Source organism: Gopherus evgoodei, unplaced genomic scaffold, assembly GCF_007399415.2.
Source record: "Gopherus evgoodei ecotype Sinaloan lineage unplaced genomic scaffold, rGopEvg1_v1.p scaffold_123_arrow_ctg1, whole genome shotgun sequence".
NCBI classification, from domain to species: Eukaryota; Metazoa; Chordata; order Testudines; family Testudinidae; genus Gopherus; species Gopherus evgoodei.
Genome location: NW_022059786.1, coordinates 44956 through 61726, shown reverse-complemented (window position 1 = coordinate 61726; position 16771 = coordinate 44956). Strand labels below are relative to the sequence as shown.

General features: G+C 42.7%; 1 protein-coding gene across 1 annotated transcript; it reads right to left on the bottom strand.

The window, feature by feature from the left end:
* Positions 1-13733: 13733 nt before the first annotated feature.
* LOC115639787 (olfactory receptor 14I1-like) lies at positions 13734-14669 on the bottom strand. The gene has a single exon (XM_030542760.1). It carries the CDS (start codon positions 14667-14669, stop codon positions 13734-13736), a length of 936 nt encoding a protein of 311 aa, XP_030398620.1.
* Positions 14670-16771: the final 2102 nt, after the last annotated feature.

Sequence of the window (16771 nt, the reverse complement as noted above, 5' to 3'; positions counted from 1 at the left end):
TCAACGAGAGGTGGAAGATACATCGAGGGGAGAGCATCTGCCTTTGACATAGCATAGTGTGGACACTGTGGTAAGTGGATCTAAGCTACGTCGACTGAAGTTACATTGTTTATGTAACATAAGCAGTGTATCTCGGATTGACTTAGCATGGTAGCGTAGACCAGATTTAACAGTTCAGATTGTAATTTCACATTTATGTTCTTAAATATTAATAGCCCAAAATATGTAATTGAAATACCAAACTTACTGTGGTGGTCTTTGTGGAATTTGTCTCAGCTTGTGATGCAGACAATTCGCAGGCATCAGAATTGTTTGGACATTATCTATCTATCTATCTATCTATCTATCTATCTATCTATCTATCTATCTATCTATCTATCTATCTATCTATCCCTGTGTTATCCAGCAGCCCTTTGCTGTCCCCTTGCTGTATGTCCTGAGTTGCTGGCTCTCTCTGAAGTTCCTAGCAGATCAGGATCTATTCCACAGACGGGCGCTCCCTGCTCCCCTCCCAGGGTAGGCTTGGCTGAGAGGCAATGGACTAAATGGGACCAGGGACTGAAAGCCCCTTTCAGCTCTAGCGATTATTCCAGTTTGTGCAGGCTTCAGACGTGGTCACAGCCCAGAATGTCCCTGCTCTGGGGTTAAACAGCTGAATCCAGTCTGCAGGGCTGTGAGCCCAGCTCTGATCTCACCTCTGGAGCAAATCACCCTGACAACCTGCACTAGCTGATCCTAACCCCACAGATGTGAAACAGCATCCACCCTGGATCTCTCATGATGGCAGCAACCCTGGAAGAACCCTTGGCTAAAAACAAGGCAGGGCAGAGTCTGAAAGGGTACCCCCAAGGTGTTTGCAGAAATAAAATATATAGCACAGACATCTAATTTGCAATAGCTAAGAGCCCAGTGGCACCAGAGCCTCAGCTGGCCTAAAATACCCTCTTCCTTCATTAATCTCACAGAATTACCTCTGGGAGAACAGAGATATTTTTGTCTCTTGCATTGCACCAGCATCTCCTGGGATGCAGCCACCAGATGTACCTGCTGCTCAGGCTGACCCAGTTGCTTGAAGCAGATCACTAGGAGGTACCCAGAGGCAAAGACTAAAAACTAAGGGCCAGTTACAAAGCCAGTGGAAATTGATACAGTTCCATTGACTTTAGCGTAGTTTGGACTATTTACTCCAATTCGGAATCTGGTCCTGTGATTTGAATGGAGATATGCTGGTTTACACCAGCTGGGGATCTGGCCCACCACAGAAATTCAAATCTATATTCTTTTCATGTGAACCTGATCTGAAACTGATTCCAAAGTTCCTAACCTGTCTGCACTTTCTTAGCTCTTTGCCCCTTGGGATTAATTACAAGTGAAACTTTTAATGGCTATGGAGACTTTCATTTCTACTCAGGATAGAACTTTGGAGGAATTCAGTGTTGCTAAGATTTTCTGTATCTGATCTTCAGCTTCTGTTGGGATGAATGGCCCAGAATCTTTCTTTCTTTCTTTCTTTCTTTCTTTCTTTCTTTCTTTCTTTCTTTCTTTCTTTCTTTCTTTCTTTCTCAACATTTACATTGTTTTTCCTCTTACTGCAAACAGCACTAAACTAAAAGGCTCATTGGGCTGCAGATGCAACGCTGCATGACATTTTGAAAATCTGTAATTCATATTAGTTGCCCAGCATGTGTAAATTGGCTGTAGCTCCTTTGGAGTCTGCATCCATGATGCCTACTCTGCAGAGTCTTAATCACCTACTTCATGTTAATTATCCACTTCATTTTAAGTGGTCTCCTACAACATGTGTGATCTCATTAGTGTAACAATATATCCTCTCTTGTGTTTAGCTTGGACACTCTGGTTCTCTTCTCTAAGACCCAAGAAAGAGAGCTCTAAGAAGTGTGAAAGCTTATGCCTTCCACCAGCAGAAATTGTTCCAATAAAAGATGTTACCTCACCTACCTTGTCTATCTCAAAATCTTGACAAGTCTTGCCCTACAGGAAACCCTTTTCCCACCCAACTTTATTCTTCAAGTATTCTTCTGTGCTCTCTTTCTGGTCACCATGTACGTGTAGACAGCAATAAAATTTAGATGTCGATCTCAAAGTGATTAATCAAGCAGGGTCAGTATCATCAGTCACATTTTCCAGATTGCACAGAGAGGGGAAATGACTGGTCTGAGGTCACACAGTTGCTCAGAGGAACAGAACTCAGGTGTACTGAGTCCCAGTCCTTTAGTCATGTTGCAAAGACTGAGGAAGGATGGTGCATTCATTCGGATGCTAACCTGGAATCTGGGAGACCCAGCTCATTTCCCTGCTTTGCCACAAATTTCCTGTGTTATCTTGGGCACATCACTCTCCGGGCCTCAGTTCCCATCTGTAACATGGGTATAACAGCACGACCCTGCCTTATAGGGGTGGGCTGAGGATAAATATAGTAAAGAGGTGGTTGAAAATATTTGTTCTTTATGAAAATTTTGACTTTTTCTAAAACTGAACATTTTAGTCTGAAAATTGCCAAAAACTATTAAATTAATTTTTCAGCCAAAATGTTTATTTTTTTCATATTTCATTATTTTAAAGAAAAACTGAAAAATTACAAGCATAGAAGAAGTATCATTTAAAACCTCATAGTTTGTTGACCAGTAATATCATGGCAAAATGTATGTAGCAGTGTTATATGTGAAGTTATAAACATAAGATGAGCTCATGACTTAAAGTATGTTTTCTATATAAGCCTGAGGAGTGGACAAACCAGTTCCTCAAAGACCAAGAATAAGCCAACGCCTCAGCCAGGTGTCAACAAGGTTGATGGGCCATTATCTGCTAAGTGGCCATGCTTTGGCAGAAAAGGGGACAGGGGCAAAATTCTACATTTTAGCAAAGAAACAGCATGGAGTTCCTTTCCACAAAGACTGTCTGTTGCCTTGCTCCTGGATGGAAATGCTTCTCAAAAAGGGGACAGAACTATAAAAAGAAGGGTCAAACACCCCAAGATACCAGTCTCTCTCTCTCTCCCTGTCCATGGCATTCACTGCATCTAAGGAAATAAAGCAAGCTGCTGTTGGACTCTGGAGGACGGACCCTGACTTAAGAGGTTTGGTCATTCAAACTGCTGGAAGCATGTGATGAGAAAACTTTGCTTTGAATGTAATAAAGTTTGTTAAGTTAGGCAGCATATTATCTTTATTTTTCTTGTATCCATTTCTGACTTTTATACCTCATTACTGGTACTCACTTCAAATCTATCTCTTTGTAGTTAATAAATTTATTTTATTGTTTTATCTAATCTAGTTTGTTTAAATTGAAGTGTCTGCATAACTATTTAAAATAATAAGCTGATATATTATTCCCTTAAAGGAATAACCAACTTAATATATTTGGACTGTCCAGGAGAGGGCTGTGTTAAAGCAGGAGAGCTTGAGAGTGGCACCATGTAGCAGAAAAAAATGGTCAGTGAGGTTAAGACCACAATATGAAAGTCAAGCCACCCAGAGAGTGGGCAGAATCAAGGCCAGAAAATCCAGGTATCTGATAATCGCAGAGTGGTCAAAGGACATGACAGCAAGGATGAAAAACTCCATGGAGCCCACCAGGAAGAGGAAGTAGGCCTGAGCATAGACTCATAGACTCTAGGACTGGAAGGGACCTCGAGAGGTCATCGAGTCCAGTCCCCTGCCCTCATGGCAGGACCAAATACTGTCTAGACCATCCCTGATAGACATCTATCTAACCTACTCTTAAATATATCCAGCGATGGAGATTCCACAACTTCCCTAGGCAATCTATTCCAGTGTTTAACTACCCTGACAGTTAGGAACTTTTTCCTAATGTCCAACCTAAATCTCCCTTGCTGCAGTTTAAGCCCATTGCTTCTTGTTCTATCATTGGAGGCTAAGGTGAACAAGTTTTCTCCCTCCTCCTGATGACACCCTTTTAGATACCTGAAAACTGATATCAGGTCCCCTCTCAGTCTTCTCTTTTCCAAACTAAACAAACCCAATTCCTTCAGCCTTCCTTCATAGGTCATGTTCTCAAGACCTTTAATCATTCTTGTTGCTCTTCTCTGGACCCTCTCCAATTTCTCCACATCTTTCTTGAAATGCGGTGCCCAGAACTGGACACAATACTCCAGTTGAGGCCTAACCAGCGCAGAGTAAAGCGGAAGAATGACTTCTCGTGTCTTGTTTACAACACACTTGTTAATGCATCCCAGAATCATGTTTGCTTTTTTTGCAACGGTATCACACTGTTCACTCATATTAAGCTTGTGGTCCACTATGACCCCTAGATCTCTTTCTGCCATACTCCTTCCTAGACAGTCTCTTCCCATTCTGTATGTGTGAAACTGATTGTTCCTTCCTAAGTGGAGCACTTTGCATTTATCTTTATTGAACTTCATCCTGTTTACCTCAGACCATTTCTCCAATTTGTCCAGATCATTTTGAATTTTGACCCTGTCCTCCAGAGCAGTTGCAATCCCTCCCAGTTTGGTATCGTCCACAAACTTAATAAGCATACTTTCTATGCCAACATCTAAATCGTTGATGAAGATATTGAACAGAACCGGTCCCAAAACAGACCCCTGCGGAACCCCACTTGTTATACCTTTCCAGCAGGATTGGGAGCCATTAACAACTACTCTCTGAGTACGGTTATCCAGCCAGTTATGCACCCACCTAATAGTAGCCCCATCTAAATTGTACTTTCCTAGCTTATCTATAAGAATATCATGCGAAACTGTATCAAATGCCTTACTAAAGTCTAGGTATATCACATCCACCGCTTCTCCCTTATCCACAAGGCTCGTTATCCTATCAAAGAACGCTATCAGATTAGTTTGACACGATTTGTTCTTTACAAATCCATGCTGGCTATTCCCTATCACCTTACCACCTTCCAAGTGTTTGCAGATGATTTCTTTGATTACCTGCTCCATTATCTTCCCTGGCACAGAAATTAAACTAACTGGTCTGTAGTTTCCTGGGTTGTTTTTATTTCCCTTTTTATAGATGGGCACTATATTTGCCCCCTTCCAGTCTTCTGGAATCTCCCCTGTCTTCCATGATTTCCCAAAGATAATAGCTAGAGGCTCAGATACCTCCTCTATTAACTCCTTGAGTATTCTAGGATGCATTTCATCAGGCCCTGGTGACTTGCAGGCATCTAACTTTTCTAAGTGATTTTTTACTTGCTCTTCCCTTATTTTCTCTTCTAAACCTACCCTCTTCCCGTAAGCATTCACTATACTAGACATTCCTTCAGACTTCTCAGTGAAGACCGAAACAAAGAAGTCATTAAGCATCTCTGCCATTTCCAAGTCTCCCGTTACTGTTACCCCCTCCTCATTGAGCAGTGGGCCTACCCTGTCCTTAGTCTTCCTCTTGCTTCTAATGTATTGATAAAAAGTCTTCTTGTTTCCCTTTATTCCCATAGCTAGTTTGAGTTCATTTTGTGCCTTTGCTTTTCTAATCTTGCCTCTGCATTCCTGTGTTATTTGCCTATATTCATCCTTCGTGATCTGACCTAGTTTCCATTTTTTATATGACGCCTTTTTATTTTGTAGGTCACGCAAGATCTCAAGGGTAAGCCAAGGTGGTCTTTTGCCACATTTTCTATCTTTCCTAACCATCGGAATAACTTGCTTTTGGGCCCTTAATAGCGTCCCTTTGAAAAACTGCCAACTTTCCTCAGTTGTTTTTCCCCTCAGTCTTAATTCCCATGGGACCTTGCCTATCAGCTCTCTGAGCTTACCAAAATCCGCCTTCCTGAAATCCGTTGTCTCTATTCTGCTGTACTCCTTTCTACCCTTCCTTAGAATTGCAAATTCTATGATTTCATGATCACTTTCACCCAAGCTTCCTTCTACTTTTAAATTCTCAACAAGTTCCTCCCTATTGGTTAAAATCAAGTCTAGAACAGCTTCCCCCCTAGTAGCTTTTTCAACTTTCTGAAATAAAAAGTTGTCTGCAATGCAGTCCAGGAACTTATTGGATAATCTGTGCCCCGCGGTGTTATTTTCCCAACATATATCTGGATAGTTGAAGTCCCCCATCACCACCAAATCTTGGGCTTTGGATGATTTTGTTAGTTGTTTGAAAAAAGCCTCATCCACCTCTTCCGCCTGATTAGGTGGCCTGTAGTAGACTCCCAGCACGACATCACCTGTGTTTTTTACCCCTTTTAGCCTAACCCAGAGACTCTCCACCCTTCCGTCTCCTAAGTCCATCTCCACCTCAGTCCAAGTGTGTACATTTTTAATATATAAGGCAACACCTCCTCCCTTTTTCCCCTGTCTATCCTTCCTGAGCAAACTATACCCATCCACACCAACATTCCAGTCGTGTGTATTATCCCACCAAGTTTCAGTAATGCCAATAATGTCATAGTTGTATTTATTTATTAGCACTTCCAGTTCTTCCTGCTTATTACCCATACTTCTTGCATTTGTATAAAGGCATCTAAGATACTGGTTTGATCTTGCCTCCCAGCTTTGCCCTGACCCTCCTTCCTCTCTGCCATTATAGCCCGTGCTCCCTCCTGTTTCCAACCCATCTCCCAGGTCTTGTTCCCCACTTACCTGTGGGCTTTGCTCACCTGTCCCCGTCGAACCTAGTTTAAAGCCCTCCTTACTAGGTTAGCCAGTTTGTGCGCAAATAAGGCCTTTCCCCGCTTCGAAAGGTGAACACCATCTGTTCCTAGCAGTCCTTCCTCAAACGGCATCCCGTGGTCGAGGAAGCCAAAGCCCTCCTGGCGACACCATCTTCGCAGCCAGGCATTCACCTCCACGATGCATCTGTTTCTGCCCGGACCCCTACCTTCAACAGGAAGAATCGAAGAGAATACCACCTGCGCTCCAAACTTCTTAACCCGTACTCCCAGAGCCCTGTAGTCACTCTTGATCTGCTCAGCGTCACACCTCTCAGTATCATTTGTGCCCACATGGATGAGTAGCATGGGATAGTAGTCAGAAGGCCGGATAATCCTCGACAAAGCCTCTGTAACATCTCGGATACGGGCCCCTGGCAGGCAGCATACCTCCCGGGATGAACGGTCAGGGTGACAGATGGGTGTCTCCGTCCCCCTCAGCAGAGAGTCTCCAACCACCACTACCCTACGTTTCTTATCAGTGGTGGCAGCAGACCTCCCAGCCTTAGGGGTACGAGGCTTCACCCCCTTAACTGTTGGGGGTGATTTCTTCTCTCCTGTATCAAGAAGAGCATAATGGTTATCTTTTACCACAACAGGAGGGTTCGCAGCAGCGGTGGAGCACTGCCTGCTGCTAGAAGTAACCAGCTGGCTGTGTCCACCCTGAGCCTCCTCCTCCACTGGTGTGTCAGATACACCCTCAGGCATCTCCTCCTTCACTGGAGTGTCAGTAGTCCTGTCAACTGGGACAGCACCATCAGCTGTCTCCACATGGATACTGTCCAGGAATTGCTCATGGACATAGATGTTCCTCAGCCTGGCCACCTCCTCCTGTAGCTCTCCCACCTGCTGCCTGAGAGATTCCACCAGTAGGCACCTTTCACATTGGATGCCACCCCCAGCCTGGATATCAGTAGCTAGAGAAGGAAATTCACCATATTGGTCAATATCTTGGGGATGAGCATGCTGGTGAGCAGGCCCTCCAGGAGGGAGAAGTTGGTGATGAAGGGACATTATGGACTGGTCAGTCCGGAGAAGAAGGTCCAGAGATTCTGGCTTTGAGATTAACTTGATATTTTATGTTAATACTCCAGACTCCAGAAGGGGAGAATAATTTCAATGCATCAATTGTAGGGCTTTCTTTGACTGAGAAAGGAGAGAAACTGAGGAAGTGTCAGAGTCTGACACCTGTTTGGTATTAGCCTTAAGTTCTATCCATAATCCTAACCCATATACAGCAGGGATTTAAACATCGCTTTATCTTTAAATCTTCAGTGGGCCTACTCATGCATTTAATGTTAAGAATGTGCTGAAGCGGCTTGTGGACTCAGGACCTTTGTACAGAATATTCAAAGGAAGTGAGTTTTGTTCAGTGCAGATCCTCAGCTGATGTACAGTCTCAGATGTCTATTGACTTCAGTGGAGTTAGAACCACGTATACCTGCTGAGGACTGACTCCTTGATTTTTAAGGATCCCAAGTGTGATACTTTCATTTACTCAGAGAAGCGAAAGAGATCATATTAAAAATGTATACAGTCAAAACTGCTAAAAGTTCAAAACAACAAGTACTTTTGATAAGTTGTTTGCAAATGAGCAATGGTGTAAGAGATAGTCATAAAAATCTTCACTAAATAACATTTAATAAGGACTACTTATAGGACAATCATGCTCTGGACATAGACAATCATTAACAGGAAAAGATACACATTAATGTTCATAAATTATCTATCTACCTATCAATCTAGCTAGTTAGCTAACATAATTCACAATCAAATAAAAATCCATATCTATGACAAAAGGAGGTTGTGTGTTAGGACAGGGAATGGTCCTAGGGAAGGTGAGAGAGATTCTCAAACCTGAGCCATTCTTTTTGGGTGACAGATCTGAGGAACTGTCCCAAATTGAGGTGTCATTAGAGGAGGTTTTGGAACAAATTGATAAACTAAACAGTAATATATCTGCAGGACCTGATGGTATTCACCCAAGAGTTCTGAAGGAACTCAAATGTGAAATTGCAGGATTTTTAACTGTAAGCAGAATCATGATAAGCTCTACCCTGACATCTGGTGGAAAGAATTTCAGAGGGTGTATTTGCATAGGCACACCTACCCTATCCCAGACTGCTGAGCTGTGGGACTGCTCGGTGACAAATGACTCACCCTCAGTTGGGTGGTGCTTGCTAGACAAGGGACATGGGTTCCAAACCCAGTGAATTGAGAGGCTGGGGACAGGTATCTGTGCCTGGTGGTGCAGTCTCCTTGTGGAGCCAGAAGCACCAGTTCCACCCCCTTCTCTCTCTCCACTGTGGAATGTCAGAGTTGATTTTTTTATTCCCTCAAGAATCTAAATACAGGTTACTGAGCTGAATTCACTTTGGGCTAATGGTGCACTAGCACTGGGGCTCCCCTACTAAGAGCTGAGATCACTAAGAGTTGAAATCACTAAAGAGCTGAAATTACTGAGCTGAGAGCACTGAGTACTGTGCTAACTAGTGGGGGAGCCTGAATATATGCTGTGGAACAGAGCGGCTGGCGGAGTGGAGCAGTTGTGGGGACGGCTGGAGGGTGGCCGCGGAGCGGCTGGCAGAGCGGAGTAGATGTGGGACGGGTGGAGTGGCCCACAGAGTGAGCGGAGCCGAGCAGTTTGCAGGGAGAACTAGAGCAGCTGGTGGAGCGGAGCAGTTTCTGAGGACGGCTGGAGGAGCAGAGTGGAGCGGCTGGTGAAGAGGAGCAGTTCATGGAGAAGGCAGAAGCAGAACCCACGGAGAGGCAGGGCAGTTGGCCCTGGACCACGTAAGGTGCCCCTTTCTACCCAGGCTGGGGGGAGGGACCTCTACAGATAAACTCTCGAACTCGGGGGTGGCATTGACCAGAGACTTTTGGGTTGTTGGATTTTGGGGTGATTGGACTTAAAACCCTAAGGGGAAAAAGGACAGTGCCAAATGTACTTGGAGGTGGGTTTTTGTTTATGGTTTGTGTTATAACCCTGTTTGTAGTGTTTCTCCAATGGGATGCCACATTGATTTCTTCCTTTATTAAAAAGATTTTGCCACACTCAGACTCCGTGCTTGCGAGAGGGGAAGTATTGCCTCCTAGAGGCGCCCAGGGGGGTGTGATATGTGGGTGTCCCAGGTCACTGGGTGGGGGCTCGAGCCGGTTATGCATTGTGTTACTGAAACGGAACCCCTGGATACTGAACCCGGCCTTTGTTGCTGCCAACTCAGAGGAGCAGAAGGGTTACATAACTCTCATCTGTAACCTATCATTTAATTCAGCTTCTATACCAAATGACTGGAGGATAGCTAATTTAACACCAATTTTTAAAAAGGGTTCCAGAGATGACCCTGACAACTACAGGCCAGTAAGCCTCACTTCATTACCGGGCAAATTGATTGAAACTATCATAAAGAACAAAATTGTTGGACACATAGATGAACAAAATTTGTTGGGAAACAGTCAATATGTTTTGTAAAGGGAAATCATGCCTCACCAATCTACTAGAATTCTTCGAAGGGGTCAACAAGCATGAGGACAAAGGAGATCCAGTGGATATAGTGTATTTTGATTTTCAGAAAGCCTTTGACAAGGTCCCTCACCAAAGGCTCTTAAGCAAAATAAGCAGTCATAAGATAAGAGGGAAAGTTCTCTCATGGATTGGTAACTGGTTAAAAGATAGGAAACAAAGGGTAGGAATTAATCATCAGTTTTCAGAATGGAGAGAGTTAAATAGTGGTGTCTCCCAGGGATCTGTACTGGGCCCAGTCCTATTTAACATATTCATAAACGATTTGGAAAAAGGGGTAAACAGTGAGGTGCCAAAATTTACAGATGATACAAAACTACTCAAGATAGGTAAGTCTCTGGCAGACTGTGAAGAGCTACAAAAGGATTTCACAAAACTGAGTGACTAGGCAACAAAATGGCAGATGAAATTTCATGTTGATAAATGCAAACAAATTCTTTGGAAAACATAATCCTAAGTATATACATACAACGATTGGGTCTAAATTAGCTGTAACCACTCAAGAAAGAGATCTTGGAGTCATTGTGGATAGTTCTCTGAAATCATCCACTCAATGTACAGCGGCAGTCAAAAAAGCGAAGAGAATGTTGGGAATCATCAAGAAAGGGATAGAAATTAAGACAGAAAATATCATATTGCCTTTATATAAATCCATGGTACACCCACACCTTGAATTCTGCATGCAGATGTGGTCACCCCATCTCAAAAAAGATATATTGGAATTGGAAAAGGTTTAGAAAAGGGCAACAAAAATAATTAAGGGTATAGAACAGCTTCCGTATGAGGAGACATTAATAAGACTGGGACTTTTCAGCTTGGAAAAGAGGCGACTAAGGAAAGATATGATAGAAGTCTATAAAATCATGAGTGGTATAGAGAAAGTAAATAAGGAAGTGTTATTTACTTCTTCTCATAATACAAGAACAAGGGGCCACCAAATGAAATTAATAGGTAGCAGGTTTAAAACAAACTCAAGAAAGTATTTTTTCATGCAATGCACTGTCAATCTCTGGAACTCCTTGCCAGACAGTGTTGTGAAGGCCAATTCTATAACAGGGTTCAAAAGGGAGCTAGATAGATTAATGGAAGATAGGTCCATAAATTGCTATTAGGCAGGATGGGCAGGAATGGTGTCCCTAGCCTCTGTTTGCCAGAAGCTGGGATTGGGTGACAGGGCGTGGATGACTTGATGATAACCTATCTGTTCATTCCCTTTGGGGCACCTGCCATTGGCCACTGTCAGAGGACAGGATACTGGGATTGATGGACCTTTGGTCTGACCCAGTATGGCTGTTCTTATGGGCCTATCTGTCTGTCTGTCTATCTAATCACATGCTATTACATATATACTGGATTCATAGACTCATAGACTCTAGGACTGGAAGGGACCTCGAGAGGTCATCGAGTCCAGTCCCCTGCCCTCATGACAGGACCAAATACTGTCTAGATCATCCCTAATAGACATTTATCTAACCTACTCTTAAATATCTCCAGAGATAGAGATTCCACAACTTCCCTAGGCAATCTATTCCAGTGTTTAACTACCCTGACAGTTAGGAACTTTTTCCTAATGTCCAACCTAAATCTCCCTTGCTGCAGTTTAAGCCCATTGCTTCTTGTTCTATCATTGGAGGCTAAGGTGAACAAGTTTTCTCCCTCCTCATGATGACACCCTTTTAGATACCTGAAAACTGCTATCAGGTCCCCTCTCAGTCTACTCTTTTCCAAACTAAACAAACCCAATTCCTTCAGCCTTCCTTCATAGGTCATGTTCTCAAGACCTTTAATCATTCTTGTTGCACTTCTCTGGACCCTCTCCAATTTCTCCACATCTTTCTTGAAATGCGATGCCCAGTACTGGACACAATACTCCAGTTGAGGCCTAACCAGCGCAGAATAAAGCGGAAGAATGACTTCTCGTGTCTTGTTTACAACACACCTGTTAATGCATCCCAGAATCACGTTTGCTTTTTTTGCAACAGTATCACACTGTTGGCTCATATTAAGCTTGTGGTCCACTATGACCCTTAGATCTCTTTCTGCCATACTCCTTCCTAGACAGTCTCATCCCATTCTGTATGTGTGAAACTGATTGTTCCTTCCTAAGTGAAGCACTTTGCATTTATCTTTATTGAACTTCATCCTGTTTACCTCAGACCATTTCTCTAATTTGTCCAGATCATTTTGAATTTTGACCCTGTCCTCCAAAGCAGTTGCAATCCCTCCCAGTTTGGTATTGTCTGCAAACTTAATAAGCGTACTTTCTATGCCAACATCTAAATTGTTGATGAAGATATTGAACAGAGTCGGTCATGCCATATGGATGGCATATGGAACACCAAATCAGTGCATGTGATGGCACTTTTCTACTTACACTAAGATTAGAACAAAATGACCCCAGACAAGTTACTTACACCAATGTTCATACTACTACTGAGTGTAGCCCAGAGACTTGGGCCAGAATATCATCAGTATTATAGTGGTGATGTCAGTGGATCTACTCTGCATTGGTGCTGGTCTACCTGAGTTGGAAAATGTGACCCTTACATCTCTGTCACCCTCACTTTTTCCAGGATGCTGTCAGCCAAATCTGGATCCTTGTGTGTACTGGTCATTGGCCAAACTCTGATCTTTTTGAAGTGATGGCGAGACCCCAGTAACTTGAATGGGATCCAATTTTGGCCTCATTATCCTGAGTCAGATTTTCTTTAGGAGACACTGGAAAAAGTTTCTCTTCAGAACAGCCTTTCCACCACAGCACCAATGACACAGCTTTTAGATAATAATTTAAGTCAAAGTGATAAAAACATGCCTCCCTGAGGTTCTTTGTTCTCCAGTACATCATTAATAATACAATAATACCCCAACAATATAAACATAATCATTTAAGCAGGAATTCAACCATGCAGAAACCTCTTTTGCACCCTTTTATCATTGTGGGGAGCAAACCTTCAGTGTTCTCAGAAAAAAATGATCAAAGAGATGATATATGGGCACACCTGTCGGACCAAACACTCACTGTGTCCCTGGGCCATTCCACCTCCAAAACCACCTGGAACAAAGAAACAAATCAAACCACCAACCAACCAGCTAAACAAAAATAAATTAAAAAACAGAGAAACAAACAACATGTGCATTGATACCTCAATCAGAATTTTTAGTCCCTGAAATAAGAAGAGCCAGAGACCCCACTAGAGACTTTTGCTATGGCTACTGACATTATGTGCTAAGTGCTCATATAGTATGGTGATGGGTAACAGGATATAAACACTAGATAGATAGATAGATAGATAGATAGATAGATAGATAGATAGATAGATAGATAGATAGATAGATAGATAGATAGATAGATAGATAGATAATGATCTTATTTACTTTCGTGTATATGTATAATAACTCTTTTTTTCTCTTCAGTCAAGTTTGGATTTTTACTAGTGTAAATACCCAATTCTGCATGAAGAGATATCATGCTAAGTTCTCATGGAGACAATAATATTGTCAGATAACTATATTTCTAAAGAAACACAGAATGAAATCATGATCAAAGGATAAATATGGACATTTAATTCCTAATAAATAACCTCCAATCTTTCAGTTTATTCAGTGCACCTTTGAGCTCCTTGTTCCTCATGCTGTAGATGATCAGATTCATCATTGGTGGCAACGCAGAATAGAGAACAGCCACCAAGAGATTTTGAACTGATGGAGAGCTGGAGATGGGTTTCAGGTATGCAAAAATGGCAGTACAAAGGAACAAGGAGACCACAATGAGGTGAGGAAGGCAGGTGGAGAAGGCTTTATGTCGGCCCTGCTCAGAGGGAATTCTCACCACTGTTGTGAAGACCTGAACATATGACACAATTATGAAAACAAAGCAGCTTAACCATAAGAATAAACTAAAACTGAGAAATCCAAGTTCACTGAGGTCTGAACCAGAGCAGGCGAGTTTGAGGAGCTGGGGGATTTCACAGAAGAACTGATCCACCATGCTGCCGCCACAAAAGGATATTGCAAATGTGTTTCCAGTGTGCACTGCAGAATAAAGACTAACACTGATCCAGGAACTGGCTGCCATTTGGACACAAGCTCTCCTGTTCATCACAGTCTCATAGTACAGTGGTTGGCAGATGGCGATGTATTGATCATACGCCATGATGGTCAGTATGGCATAATCTGCTGAAGCAAAGAAGGCAAAGATAAAGACTTGGGCAACACATCCAGAATAAGAAATCCATCTGGTGTTGATGAGGGAATTGGCCATGGATTTGGGGATGGTGACAGAGACAGAGCCGAGGTCTAGGATGGACAGATTCATGAGGAAGAAATACATGGGGGTGTGAAGGTTGCGGTCGAGGGCTATGGCTTTGATAATGAGAAGGTTCCCCAGCAGGGATATCAGGTAAAGCAGTAGAAACACCACAAAGTGTAAAATCTGAAGGTCCTGAATGTCAGAGAATCCCAGGAGAAGGAACTCGGTTACAGCGGTTTGGTTGGACATTTTCTTCCTCAGTACATCGTGTGATGACTGTGGAGGGAATGAGAAGGACAATGATCAGCATTAGAGTGACAGAGAGAATGACCCTGTTTCTCCTTACCCTAATACCTCATTATATGAATGTCAAAGGTACACAGAACTCGTCACTTGCAGTGATTAGGTATTGTTAGTGCTCCTTGCCTCTGACACTTAATCAGTCTGTTATCGCAGTAATGTAAATTGGATCAGCTCCTTTAAAGTTAATGGAGCTTTGTCACTTTACCACATCTGAGGATTTGGCCCAAGGTGTGGTTTGATAAAATGCAGTGTGAAGGATGTAACAAAGCACACTCCAAACCCAACAGTTTTTTCAAAGAAGGTCCCTCTATTGCGACCATCACCAAGCTCACAGTTTGGTCTAGATATTAACAGATTAAAATGCCAACACAGCCTGATTCCCACTTTGCAGAGCAATATGACATAGACTCCTCCAGCATTGTAAGTAGCAGCTCATCTGTAATGTTTCTACTCCAAGCTCTGTGCTTAGATGGCTGGCTGGCTGCTTCCAAACTGATTTATGGCTACAACTCCCAGCTGCACTTCTGCCTGCATGTAACAATGTACTAGCAGCATCCCTCCATCATTGCTATAGTGTATCGTTTACTCTGTGCAGTGTGGTGCACTGGCTATCAGGACACCAGGGCTCTGTTCTTGTCTCTGCCAGTGACCTGCTGTGTGACCTTGGACAAGTCACTTCCCCTTTTTCTGCCTCTGTTCCCCACCCTCTTTTTTGCTGTGTCTGCTAGGACTGTAAGGGCTTTCGGAAAGGGGCAGGGGGGCAGATTTTCAAAGGCATTGAGGCACCTAGTGGGATTCTCAAAATATCCAGGCCCTCAACACCCTTTGAAATCAACGAGCTGTGAGCTCCTAGGTGCTTCTGAAAATCCCACTAGGTGCCGAAATACCTTTGGAAACATGGCCCAGTGTCTTGTTATGTGTAAGTTCTGCACACTCATTTCCACCATACATACTCAGCCAGCAGCAGTGTGAAGCTAGGCCAGGAGTTCAGGGTTCTACTCCCAGTGACCTCCCATATGTCCTTGAACGGGGTCAGGATAGACAGTGTTTGGTTGCTTGGTTCAGCTCTACCTCAGGGTTAAAAGGGGCTAGTCTGTATAAAACACAGTCTCTGCACTATCAACTTTACCAGTTATTCAATTGTTAACTTCTTGCAACTATCCCTTTGAAAGAGAAATCACACAGATGCAATAGAATAAATGGACTTGAAATTAATATTTTACCAGAGAATATTAATGTTCCACAACTTATTTAAAGTTTAAGGCTGCTTGGAAATTTTTAGCTGTGTCTTTTATAATGGAGATTGTTTTTTTCAGCTAAACAACAACAAATCTCAGAGTCTGTCTTCTTTTCTCAAACTTTTTGGGTTTATTGATTAAAGAATCTGAAAACTCAAAAAACAAACATTTTTGATTTGATTAAAAAAATCCAGTTTTCAGTAGAAAGTTTTCATTTGGCAAAAATTAAAAAAAAATAGATTTTGCATTTTCAGTGAAAAATCAACCTTTTCCTGAGAGGCAGAAAAATTCCTATCAGCAGTAGATAATTGATTAAACTGAGAGTAAAGTCTTAACGAGTTCATATTGTAATTCATATTTATCATCTTAATTTTCCCTTGTATGTTGATCCCCAAACATATTTAATTGAAATAATAAACTTACTGTGCTGATCTTTGTGGATTTTTTCCCCAGCATATGAAGCATTCAGTCATCCAGCACCAGGATTCTTTGCTCAATATCTATATACCACCTAGAAGCTACAGGCCAAGGTATCTGAGTGTCCTTTCACCCCTCACTCTGTGACTGAACTAGACTCTGATCTGTTGCTTTCTGCAGGTGAGCCATGTGTACCTGGCTTTGATTTGCAATAGCATTAAAGGACCCATGCTGCAGGAAGGTGATTTATTCACTTCTATTTTCTAAGGGCTAGCGGGACTCACTCCCTGGAGCCCTGCACAGCTCAGCAGCAAAGGGCCAGAGGCAAATGCATAGATGCCTTGGTGACAAAGCCAAAAGGGTCCTTCTGATCCCCTGCTTAGCACAGGGCCT